General features: G+C 43.6%; 1 protein-coding gene across 3 annotated transcripts in view; it reads right to left on the bottom strand.

The window, feature by feature from the left end:
* Positions 1 to 42: 42 nt before the first annotated feature.
* The window catches only part of LOC122870149 (steroid 17-alpha-hydroxylase/17,20 lyase), a 13,987-nt gene continuing 2,139 nt past the window's right edge, over positions 43 to 11,890 (bottom strand). The window contains exons 1-9 of one of the 3 annotated variants that reach the window (XM_044184014.1): positions 8,873 to 9,502; positions 8,450 to 8,570; positions 7,849 to 7,987; positions 4,372 to 4,601; positions 4,106 to 4,192; positions 2,789 to 3,004; positions 1,713 to 1,876; positions 1,279 to 1,382; positions 43 to 1,187 (exon numbers count right to left, since the gene is read on the bottom strand). In XM_044184014.1, the coding sequence (XP_044039949.1) occupies positions 922 to 1,187; positions 1,279 to 1,382; positions 1,713 to 1,876; positions 2,789 to 3,004; positions 4,106 to 4,192; positions 4,372 to 4,601; positions 7,849 to 7,987; positions 8,450 to 8,570; positions 8,873 to 9,111 (1,566 nt within the window). In that variant the 5' untranslated portion in view covers positions 9,112 to 9,502 and the 3' untranslated portion in view covers positions 43 to 921. Of the gene's footprint in view, positions 1,188 to 1,278; positions 1,383 to 1,712; positions 1,883 to 2,788; positions 3,005 to 4,105; positions 4,193 to 4,371; positions 4,602 to 7,848; positions 7,988 to 8,449; positions 8,571 to 8,872; positions 9,503 to 11,890 lie in introns of those variants that run through there. The other 2 variants (XM_044184013.1, XM_044184015.1) reach the window with 2 other exon arrangements.

Genomic DNA, 11,890 nt, shown 5'->3' with positions numbered 1-11,890 from the left:
CCAACTGGTACTGATAATGAAAACAAAACGCCATCACCATACTGGAGATGAATCATTATTTATTGATTAAAAAAACAGTAATAATCTCAAATTACACTCCACCTGGGTTACACTTCAGCTCTCAGTCAAAACAATCATAATTCATTTTTAATTGGAAATGTTTATTTCTAGAAATCTAGATACCCATTTAGGAGAGCTCAGTTTAAACTCAGTTTAATTATATTCCACTGTCGATTTAACAACTCGCATATTATCTCTACCTACACGTTAATTGTATGTTTTAAAATTAGCTAGCATGGCATTAGCCTGAAGCTGCAAAATGGTGACGTTTGAGCAGTGCAGTCACGGGTTAGCCTAGCATTAGCTTTTTATTGTTATCAAGTTGTTAAGATTTACAATGTGTTTGTTAATTTGTGAGGATTATCTCATGCAATAGTCCCAATAAACATTTACTCCACTAATTAGCTCTTCATCTCCTCTCTTATTTTTACACTGAATGGGAAAGATTTTATGGAACATTTAACTAACCTTGTCTAAGTATCCTTGACAAAATTAGCTACGTATTTTACCTTCACTTAAAATATTCCTAAAACATTAAGCTCTTTTGAAAGTACCCATTTTAGCAAGACTTGTGAGTAACAGTATTTCATTTTGGGACTAGTGTAATGTTCTAGTGTGCAGTATTTTCATGGTCATTTTTAATGTTTTAATAGCTGTAAACAACCAGTTTATGTTCATGTCATTTGTTTTGGAAAAGGCTGCTATGTGGAGCTGTTAGCTAACTCTAGGAGCGGAGATGTTGACAATATTGTCATTTTTGGAGAGGATTTTAATGTTTACTAATGTAAAATTTTAGCGACGCAACAAAATTTAGTTTTATGTTTCTTTCTCCTGCCATTCAGCTATCAACCCCTCCCTCTTTCATTTTGCCCCGCCCTCCCACCCTGCCCTCGGAGTGACAATGACCTTATAAGGTAACGGCTGCAAGACCACACCCAGCCGCCCCTGCAGGTTAGGCGGGGGAGCCCCGTCCGGCAGCGTGAAGCTCATTCGCTGGAGCAGAGAGGACAGGAAGAGAAAGAGCTCCAGCCTGGCCAACGATTCACCAACGCAGACTCGCGGTCCCGCCCCGAACGGCAGGAAGCAGGAGGGTGTGAACCGCTGGCCCTGGTCGTCAAGGAAACGATCTGGAGAGGCGGGAAAACAGGGAGGCGGTATGTTCAGGTGCCCTTTTAAAAGTCGAAGATGTTTCTGACAAGGTGGTTGTGTTTGTTTTACCTGGGTTGAACAGGTCAGGTTGGTTCCAGTGTTGGGGGTCGTGGTGAATCGACCACATGTTGACCAAAACACGAGTCCCACGACCGACAGAGTGACCTCCAATACTACAAGAGAGAGCATGTGTATATGTATTTAACAGGGATGCAGCTACTGATTATTTTCATTATTGATAAGTCTGTCAGTTATTTTCTCGATGCCACTGCTTGTTTTATCCGACCAATAGTCCCAAACCCAAAGGTATTCGCTTCTCTATAATATTATGACCCTGATGATGATCAAACCCTCGTGTTTGAAAAGCTGTAACCGTGAAATGTTTGTTATTTTTGTTTGAAAAACGACAATGACAAAACAATTAATCGATTATCAAAATAGTTGCTGATTAATTTTTTGTCGATTAATCGATTAATTGCTTCAGTATTTAAGTGTAGGCCTACCTGCTGTCAGTCATGGCGGTGTGTGGGATCAGCACGGGGCTGACCGGTCGGATCCTCATACCCTCGTTGATGACACAGTCCAGGTACGGCAGCCGGCCGCGGTCCGACACACACACCGCTCGCTCGCTGCCCACGTGCTCGTCCAGCTCCTTCTGCACGCGCTCCTGTACCTAGAGGGGGCGGGGCACAGAGGCCACCCACATGCCACGATGATTGTTTATAATCAAGAACTACGGAAGTGCATTGAAATCACCAAAGAAAAAAAAATTGGAGACGTGTCCTCACAGTTATTCTCGTCTCATAATCACAAGATATTTTGTTTTGAATTATGAGATACATTGCTTGTAATTATGCAACAGGTGATAATTATGAAATCTGAAATGCTAAGTTAGAATTTTACAGTACGGAAGTCATGATCGCGAACATTTATAACAATTATTTTTCTTTAGTTAATGCAATGTGCTGTATTTTGGTAGCAAACCAACATGTAGTCGTGTGTCCTGGTGTAATTCTACAACATATCATTTACACATCATGTAAGGATGTTTATTAACTTTGGCCTGCAAAATTGAACTGTGTCGGGTCCTTAATCAAATTCTAAATAATACAAAATGTATCTGATGTGGGGTTAAGCCTCAATTCTCTTTGTCCTACATTTCCCATGAGCACTGCCTTTTGAGAGAGACAGAGATGGATGAGGAAAAGGATGGTTATATTAAAGAATGAAAAGGAGAGAGAGGAAAAAGGACATTAAAATGGCAAATAAGTAAAATAAATTGCGGTTCTGTCTCTATCTTTCTGTCTCTCACGTTTATAATAGCAGTACATTTACATTATAGTTTTGGAATACCAGTGAAATTACCTGACATGTATTTATATATTAACTAATTATATGTTAAAATAGATGCAGTCACTTAACGGTATAATGTAGTTTACTTAAAAAAAAACAGTTTTGGCTGCTAGAAATTCAGAGTAGCTGGTAACTGGTGACCCAAAACAGTATTTTCACGCCCCCATGGTTAGTACTAGCATTAATAGTGGTGGAAATATGACCAGTGGTAGTTTCATAACTGTACCTCCGGGTGGTGCAGCAGATAGGCCAGGATCCAGAGCAGTGTGGTGGACGTCGTCTCCACTCCAGCTCCAAAAGCCTCAGCTGCTGTCATCAGGACATGGTCATCTGTTATCCTCTCATCCTCCGACCCGGATGACTTTTGACCCTGCCCGCTGTCCATCTTGCCCTTTAGCAAGGCATCCAGAAGGTCACGGGGGTCACCGTCACTCAGCGATGCCTGGATACGGGTCACAGAAGGGGTGCAGATTTCTATGACGAGTTTATCTTACTGGTTTGGAGGTTTTATAAACATGAGTCCTTCCTACGATTTTAGGTCTGTTTTCATAATGTGTTCACAGATTTCTTCTGCAAAAGATGACGTTTTTTTTATCTTGCTCGACAAGTCACTGTCTTGTTTGACATCTTAATGTCTTGTTTAAGTTGACATCTTGTTTGACATGTTCATTTGTTGGACATGTTAATATCTTGTTTGGCAAGCTAACTACTTGCTCAACAAATAAACATCTTGTTAAACAAGTGTGGTAGTTTAGGTGTTGTCACTTCCTGTTTTATTTTGTAGTGTGTTCCTTCCCTGGTGTTTCTTGTGGTTTTTACTTCCTGTCTTTGTTTTCCCTCCAGTTTTGATTGTTGGCCCTTCCTTGATTGTTTGCACCTGTGTCTCGTTGTCTCACCTCCCCGAGGGTATTTAGTCTGGGTCTCTTCTTTGTTCAGTGTTGGATCATCGTTGTTCCTGCTGAGTGATTCCTGCCTGGAGTTGTTGGGCCTGTCTTGTGAGTTTTGCCGTTTGGTTTGAACTTTTGTTGCACCTGGTTCCAGTGCCCAATTCCCCGGCAGTTTACCGTGAGTTCTGTTTATTGGATTATTTGTCTCCCTTGGACCTTGGTTGGATTGGCTGGCTTTTGTACTTTGCCTGCTCCCTATTTGAACTGATCTGCCACCTTAGACTCACTTCCCTGCTTCCACCACTACCTGCTGTTTGCCTGTTTGTGAACTGTCTGCCAACCGGTCTGTCTGCATACCACTTCACCCAATAAACACTGCAGTCATCCGACTACTTTACCCTGATACCGCTTCCTGATAAACTGCTTTTGGGTCCACATGCCATTACACAGCAAATACGACAAGTTAATATTTGTTTGACATACCTATCGTGTTCGACAGGTTTGTATCTTGTTTGACAAGTTTTATATCTAGAGCGACAGATTAATATGCTGTTCGACTTGTTAATATCTTGTTTGACAAGTTTAATACCCTGAGGACAAACTACATGTTTAGCTCCACGTGAGTATTGAAAGCCTTGTGTCTGAGAGTACATTACCTTGTGCTCCTCCAGTTTGCGTGACAGCAGTCTGTCTCTGACGGCGATACACTCCTTCAGTTTACTGAGAGTCTTGTTAGGAAAGACCTGAGGGACAGAGACAGACTGTTGCTGTGTGCTCTGTACTTCTAGTTTTATAAGGACCAATATGAGTTTCATACATTGACAGTAAGGACATTTTTGGAAAGGGGGGGCGACCTTGTGCCCTGTCCTCATGTCTTCAAAGGTCTGTTTCAGGGCTTAGAACTAGGTTTAGGCCAATATACCTTCATCCAGGGGTAAATGTCCACCAGTCCTCCTCTGGCAATCGTCTGCACAATGCCATCATTGTATCGGATCACCTCCTGCAGCTCAGCATCGCCATGGCGATAGGTGGCGCTGAACACCAGCGTGCACACGACGTTGGTGACGGCCCTGGTCACCGCGGGAGACGGGTCGAAGCCACGCCACCCACTGGACAACAGCTCGGCACACAGGCTGTCCACGGACGACAGAACTGGAGAGAGAAAGCTTTTACAGTGAAGCGGCTGCAGCAACACGATGCACAGGATTATCAAATGCTTATTTCACATGTAGGGGTTTTATTTTTTTTTTATGCTCTTCTCATAAATTAAAATACATTTGTTTATTCACAGAATCTCCTTTTGGTGCATGTACAGCTCTGAAAATCCTCGGGTAATAAAGTGAAGAGGGGGGAAAAATGATATGCACTAGATTCCATCTGGATTTTATTTTTTTTTATTTAAATTTTTCACCTGCGTTTTAATTTCACCTTTAAAAACAAACAAAGCTTATTGATTCCAGTGCACACTGAAAAAAGGACTATGTATATAGTTTATGTGGAAATGACTGATTCATGCACAAATGGTCATCAGGTGAAGGTAAATGTGACCTCATTAGGTAAATCCATTTCAAGTGTGGAGACTTTAAACAACCTTTCTGCAGAATCTTCTCTAAAATCTTATTGAACAGAGGAAATGTGCTAGTTGAACAGAAGTGACTCTTCACTCTTGGTAAATTTCACATCAAATCTAAAAGAACTGCTTTCATTGTTTTACTGCTGAAGTCAAATAATACGGCACCTTTAATCAAAGACACGAAAAACAAAACGCTAGAAGACTTTAAATATTTCAAATTAATCTGTAAAATGAGCTTAAATGGATGGACTTCTTCCCTGGCTGGTACAAAGTTTTTACAACCTTTTTAACATGTTTTTGTAACTATTCATCTTTGGTGTAAATAAAGGTTTGTTTATAAAAAAAAACCCACTCTGGTTAAGCCCCGCCCACCTCGGTGAGTCAAGTCAAAATGGCGCCCAGCGCTCACCTGTTGGGGAAACAGTCACCTTCTCGGAGAGGTAAACATTTATCCTGCCTGCGCTTAACATCCGGCCGGTTTTGACGTCATACAGGTGATATTATCCAGAAAGTCGGCATCGAGCAGCGACACGAACCTGCTGAGGTAAACACCTGACAAAGCTGCTGTCCTGAGAGGAGGTCTCACTCTGGATTAGTTTTGTTTTAATTGATGTGTCTGTGCTGCTTGTTTGGTTTACCTTTACGTGAGAGTGTGTGTGTATATTGTGTATATATATATATATATATATACCATGAATTACTCCTTAATTTACCAAACCCCATCAATTTCAAAAGGCAAACCACATAAAACACCTTAATTCAAAAACGATGTACGATGTAAGGGGTATATGATCCATTAATTACAAGTTTAAGGTGCTTTTCAAAGATTCTTAAAAGGCAAAAACCCAAATTAATTTGAAAAACGCTTAATTATCAAACTGAGTAGATTTTAAGGAGTGCATGAATTTCCCCTTAATTTACACCTTAATTAGTCTAATGTTATATCTGTTCTATATTTTGACTCTTATTCACATCTGCATATGAACCAGCTCATAAAGTAAATTAAAGGTGGTTTTACCCCTTAAAACAAGCATCCGAGCCATTCAAAATACCTTTTTAATATATTACAATCTATTGATTTATCAGTTGATTATCCCCATTAAAATACCTAAGTGTCATCATTATTAATAGCTACGTTAACGAGATTAAAGAATTCAGCTCAGAGTGTTTTGAGCGAAGGCTCGTCAGTATACCTGCGGGGGGCTAAACACACCTGGGCGAACAAACCAACATTTAGTGCTGTGGTTATGTGTGTGTGTGTGTGTGTGTTTGCTGTGTGGGTTTCACTGACTCGTTGGTGTTTACAGTCAAACTACTGAAGAGGAATTATTTATAATTTATTGATTGTAGGCTGGTTGCGGCGGGCGAGACTGTCCCCTCGCTGCACTTATCAATATTCTTATATTATCGATGGATCAAATGGCAGTCGTCTCCCATAGTAACCCAACTCTGCAGTTGCTCTCAGCTCTACAGACCGGTTTAGCCTCTTTTAGTAATTATTGGTTGTTTTGGTTCCCTCTCGCCGCTCTCATGGCGTCATCGAGGATCACGTCGCTCCGTAGCTGCTGGAGGTGGAAATAAGCAGTGTTAGCATCGTGTTAGCAACTTGTTTCCGCTGCCCCCAAGTGGCCGAACAAGCCTGTCGATGCGGGTTTAAATAACGCGGCGACACTGGACGTTGTTTCACTGGTGGCGGCCAACTTTGGCTGCTATCAGTTAGTGTCGCACATATACCTCTGAGCACGTAATGCAGCTCTGAAGGAAAAGCGAGTGCGTTTCCATCCACCTGTTTTTATGCAGTAGTTTTTGAAATAACGGCGAAATATTGGAAACAAGTTTTCACGCTCGGCTGAAGTGCGACAAAGTGGAAACAGGCTGAGTGAATAAATGATGAAGAGCTGGAAGCATCAGATGTGTGTGGAGCGATGAGGAGGCTTTAGCCTTCCTCACGTGGAACTAACAGAAACGTCATGTTTCCCGTCGTCTGAGCTTTTAATGACGTCGTCGGAGGCGGAGCTGATCTTCCATCCGCTGCCGTTAAAGCACCGCAGAAGAAGAGGACGCGGCGAGACGACGTCATTAAAAGCTCAGAGAGACGAGCAGCGGGTCGGGTTTTATTTTCACGAGTTTCTGGAAATTAGGTAAAATCTTTTGCTACATTTGGATGGACACCTGAACAGTAGTCAGAGCCTGATGCGAACCCTGATTTCGTGCCGACACACACAGCAATACTGTGGATTTAGCCTTTTAAACATGCTAATCAGGTGCTTAACAGTGATGAAGTAGATGCAGCCAGAAAACAATAGGCCTGATTACTGATTACTGGGCCATCATGGAAACTATTAGGTCAGTTTCAGGTGAAACTAGCTATTAACAGATACTCAGGTAGACTCCTCCCTGAGGGCGGGGCTTAAGCAACACAGAGTAGCTTAAATTTCTGAGTTCCCGTCCCATTTCTTCACAATTGAGAATGACTTCCGGATGGGAGCCGAAACGTCTTGATTCTGAAAACAGCGTCCAGACGACTGCGACTGAAACCTTTTCTACTTTAGCCTTTTAAACAACTTTGCGTTATCTGTGACTTCCCTTTAATATGTCAGTAATATTGTTTAAGGTTCTGTTAATTTGCGAATTAAGATTAAGATTTTCCCCCCATGACACCTGCCAGGTCATGAGCCTGCGTAAAGTTTAAATAGGTTTTACGTTTCTCTGACTAACTGATTTGCCTTCTGGTTATCAGTCGTTATGAGTGTGGCGTGGTCGGGATCGGCGCCTAGAGGCGTGCGGAGCGGTGAGGGGAAAATGGCGGCTGGATGGACGGAGTACCGATGTCCTGCAGGCGGCCGGTTCCTTCTCCGAACAGGGTGAAGGAGTTGTGGACGAGGCGACGGTGTGACTTCCAGAGAGGAGAGTAGTCTGAAAATGCGATGTCTTTACCTCCTCTGGTCAGCAGGTCGGCGGTCACCTGCGGAGGGAAAAGCAAAGAGTGGCAGCGCTGAGCGTGAAAGCCGCCATGTTTGCTGCGTTCAAACGATGAATCACAACGCTGTCGAAAGAAGTTCGGTTTGCCGTTTGAAGGACGTGAGGGAATTAAAACCCAACTCTTCCTTTGAGATTTTTCCCAAACATCCTGAAAGAGTTTTGGTTCTTAGTTTGGGAAATGTAAACGTCTTTGACCCTTCTTTCGTTAAACGAAACGCATCAAACTGTCTTCAATAAAGCGCTTCGTCGTGTGTCGTCTAAAGTTAAAGTCAGATCACAGAAGAAGAATCGCACATCAGAAGCACTCAGCGCCAACTTTTGATACTTTCTTTGGTAATCAAAAACAGGAGCATTGATTTGATATCTATAAAATACGATTTACTAAAGGATGCTGCCACAGGAGGTCATAATAATAATAATAATTACCCCCCCCTCCATGTCTCACCATGCTCGGCCGTCCAGCGAAGTCTCTCCCTCTCTGCAGCAGCACCTCTCTGGCGTGTCGATGGTCGTTTACCACCACAGTGTAGTGAGGGCCGAGGTAGAGAGCGAACAGAGACCCGTACCTGAAACACACGATATGTAAGCAATATTATTATTATTATTTTATAGCATTCTGACTTAAACAGTAGACAGAAGTTAAAAAAGTAAACAGAGCCAGACTGTCTGACCCCAACCTTCCCTTTTGTTAGTAAAAGTCCAGCGTTTGAGTTTTGTTCCCAAATGTACTTTATAATAGTAGTAATAATAATAATTTAATAATAGTGTTGCACATTTAAAAACAACGGTTTTTAAAAAAGGTCGAAATGTTCCTGGCAGTAAGGAGTTGATGTTAAGGAGTCCGTCGGCTGAGGCTCCGTGCTCTCACCTGCGGGCCAGCTGGGTGAAGAGGAGGTGTGGAGGGAGGCCTCCTCGCAGCCAGGGGAGGCTGCCCAGGACGGGGAGCCGCGGCAGGCAGGGGACGGAGCCCCGAGCCGCAGGAGGAGACGGACGCGCGACCAGGAACGAGACGACCGCCGCGACGACGAAGAAGACGAGGAGGAAGGAGGGAGGGAGGGAGAGAGGAAGGATAAAGGAAGGGAGCGAGGAGAGGAGACGGGCGAACATGGCTGTCACGGAGCGAAATGAAGAGGGAGGCTGAGGAGTCCTGGTTTTAATCTCTCTTACGCCTGGAGAGACCTTGGAGAGGTCAGAGGTCACGTGTGTGTGTGTGTGTGTGTGTGTGTGTGTGTGTTGTCATTACTGGTGTGTGTGCCCTCACCCTGACCACGCATGTGTGTTTGTGTGTGTTTATCTTGGTCAACCGACCTTGATGTTATCAGGCTGCGTGTCGCTGGTTGCCGCGGCGACCTTAAAGGAGAGAGACGCTTTAAGTCAAATGAATAATTGTTTAATAAAAACACTATAACGCAGTTTAAAGTGTTTGTTCTCCTACAGGAGGAGTTATAGCGGGTTATAAATCATTTATTCTTATGTTCACACGCTGCCTATAAACGCTAAATAGGAGGGGCTTGAAATAAAGTCTGTTTAGTATCTCAGGAGTGTTTTTTGTTTTCTGAACACAGACTTGATGGAGCGACAGGGCGAAGAGAAGAAGTTCCAGCCACAAACTGCCTGTTTCCGTTTGTGAAGCGCTGGAAAGCTAATTTCAGTGAAACTGAAAGCGTGCAGGATGTCTGCAGGTCTTGAATTCAGACTGTGATGTCTCCTCTAAACTAACAGAGGGACGGCGGGAGGCTGGAGTTTCAGTCCAGAGACGACATATTCACAGGCTCCCAACCCTGAACTTTCATGGATCAAAACCGTTTTTAAACTTCAGGTAGTCTCGCTGAGATCCGTTACGTTTCTAAATGTCACTCGGCTCGTCCAGTCGTGTTTCTGTCACCTCAGAAACAAAAATCCGATCTACTTTAAATCTTAGTGATGCAGAAACTGTTGTTCATGCTTTTATCTCCTCACGCCTCGATTACTGTAACAGCCTGTTCACTCGTCTGAATCTAAAAACTCTGACAGACTGCAGACTGTACAGGACTCAGCTGCTCGGCTGTAAACCAGGACCAGGTTCGACCACGTCACACCTGGTTCAGCCTCTTTACATCAGCTCCCTGTTTGTTTCAGGACTGATTTTAAGATCTTGTTGATTACTTTTAAGGCTCTTCATGGCTCCAGACTATATCTTAGACCTTGTAATCCCTTATGAACCTTCACGTAGTCTGAGATCTTCGGGCAGGGGTCTCCTGTCTGTTCCTGAGTCCAGGATGGAAACTAAGGGGGACGGAGCTTTGGCCATCAGGGCCCCGAGGCTCTGGAACAACCTGCCCGAAGACATCAGGCTGTCTGAGTCAGAGTCTTCGTTTGAGTCTCGTCTCAAAACACATTTTTATCTGAAAGCAGATCCTGATTTTACCTGAACTGTTTATTTTATTGCTAACAACTCACAGACGTCTGAAACATGGCAGGGAGACACACAACAGACAGGTTGGGAACAGCTGGTTTAATCTTTAATTATGTATTTCACAAGTTTATCAATCTGAAGTACAGACTTCTGTATTTTCCTCTGAAATGCAGCGGAGTTGAAGTGTGAAGTAGCATAAAGTATCTCAGTAAATATATTACTTTCATTAAGTCTGGGGCTCATTAGCGACAGATTAAAGCAAGAACGGACACAATCTGAGATAGCCTGACGTTTACTCTCTAGTATGGAGCCTACATTTCCCATAATGCAACTCAACAGCATCTTTCATTGTAGCGTCCCTGCCAGGTAAAATGACCACATCTTTCAAAGTCCAGTCCAGTTTGTAACACGGGCTATAAACTTTTAGTCTCTCAGCCCAAACAGAGATAACCCCGGTGACATCACTATGACATCATCAGGGTTATTGTCTCCTCCAGTCACAGACGATTTTATATAACAGGCTGACTTTAATTTTTTTAAGACTTCTTTCTCTACAAGGATTGTGTAACGGCGATAAAGTACGTCCGTGAATAGATAACGGAGCGTTATCTTGCTCGCTGACTTCTTGCTTCTTCACACAGTTTTGTTTGCACGCCCCCTGGCGTTTCGGAGAATACTGCAACGGATAGCGTGTCCTCTGTGCGTCTCGGCGTCTAGCATAAACGAAGCTTACCTGACCGACCGACCGACCGAAAGTTGACCTCTGCTGATTTGCCACCTACTGCAGAAAGTCGTGCAAAGCCTTCAGTGTCTCAGACGGAGCTGTGTGAGGTCTGATAAATGTCCTCAAGTGATGTCACTTGAGTCGGCGTCGGTTAAAGACGACGAGTTTGAAGATGAAAGAAACGTGTTGGTGTGGCTCAGCAGACCTCTGCAGCTGCTGCTCGTCTCTGCTGCGGGCTACGTTAGCCGCTACTAGCATAACACACCACAGCCTCACACACACAACTGACGGAGGTCTGGTTGCATTGTGGGTAATGTAGGCGGCAGGTTTTGACAAGGAAGAAGAATGTGTGGAATAAAAAAGAGGATATCTCTGGTTGTCATCACGATAAATCAAAATATTGTTTCTTTCTAGTTTAAAGGCTGATTTTTGCTCCTGAGTTGAAGAAACCAGACGGTTAATTGTGCTTTTAAACTATTCTTTATGGCTGCTGGCTGGTCGCACTCGTTTTGGACTGCGGTTTCTTACTTTCTGCGAGTTCTAACGGGTGATATTGTTTCAAATGATGAAACAGCTTTGTGGCGCTAGCTGGCACGTGTCTTCGGCACAGTTCGCAGCGCACGCCGCTGCGTTTCTCGGACTGTAAACGGCCAAAATATCTCCAAACTACTGAAGGTGACCTTCCTTGTCGACGATGGCTTCGTCCGGCTTCGAGCTTCGTCACGGACGCTGCGTTTTCCTCGTTGTCGCTCATTCCGCTTACCGGT

Source organism: Siniperca chuatsi, linkage group LG22, assembly GCF_020085105.1.
Source record: "Siniperca chuatsi isolate FFG_IHB_CAS linkage group LG22, ASM2008510v1, whole genome shotgun sequence".
In the NCBI taxonomy this organism is placed as follows: domain Eukaryota; kingdom Metazoa; phylum Chordata; class Actinopteri; order Centrarchiformes; family Sinipercidae; genus Siniperca; species Siniperca chuatsi.
Note: the sequence above shows the minus strand (reverse complement) of the source record. Positions and strands in the feature narration are given on the sequence as shown.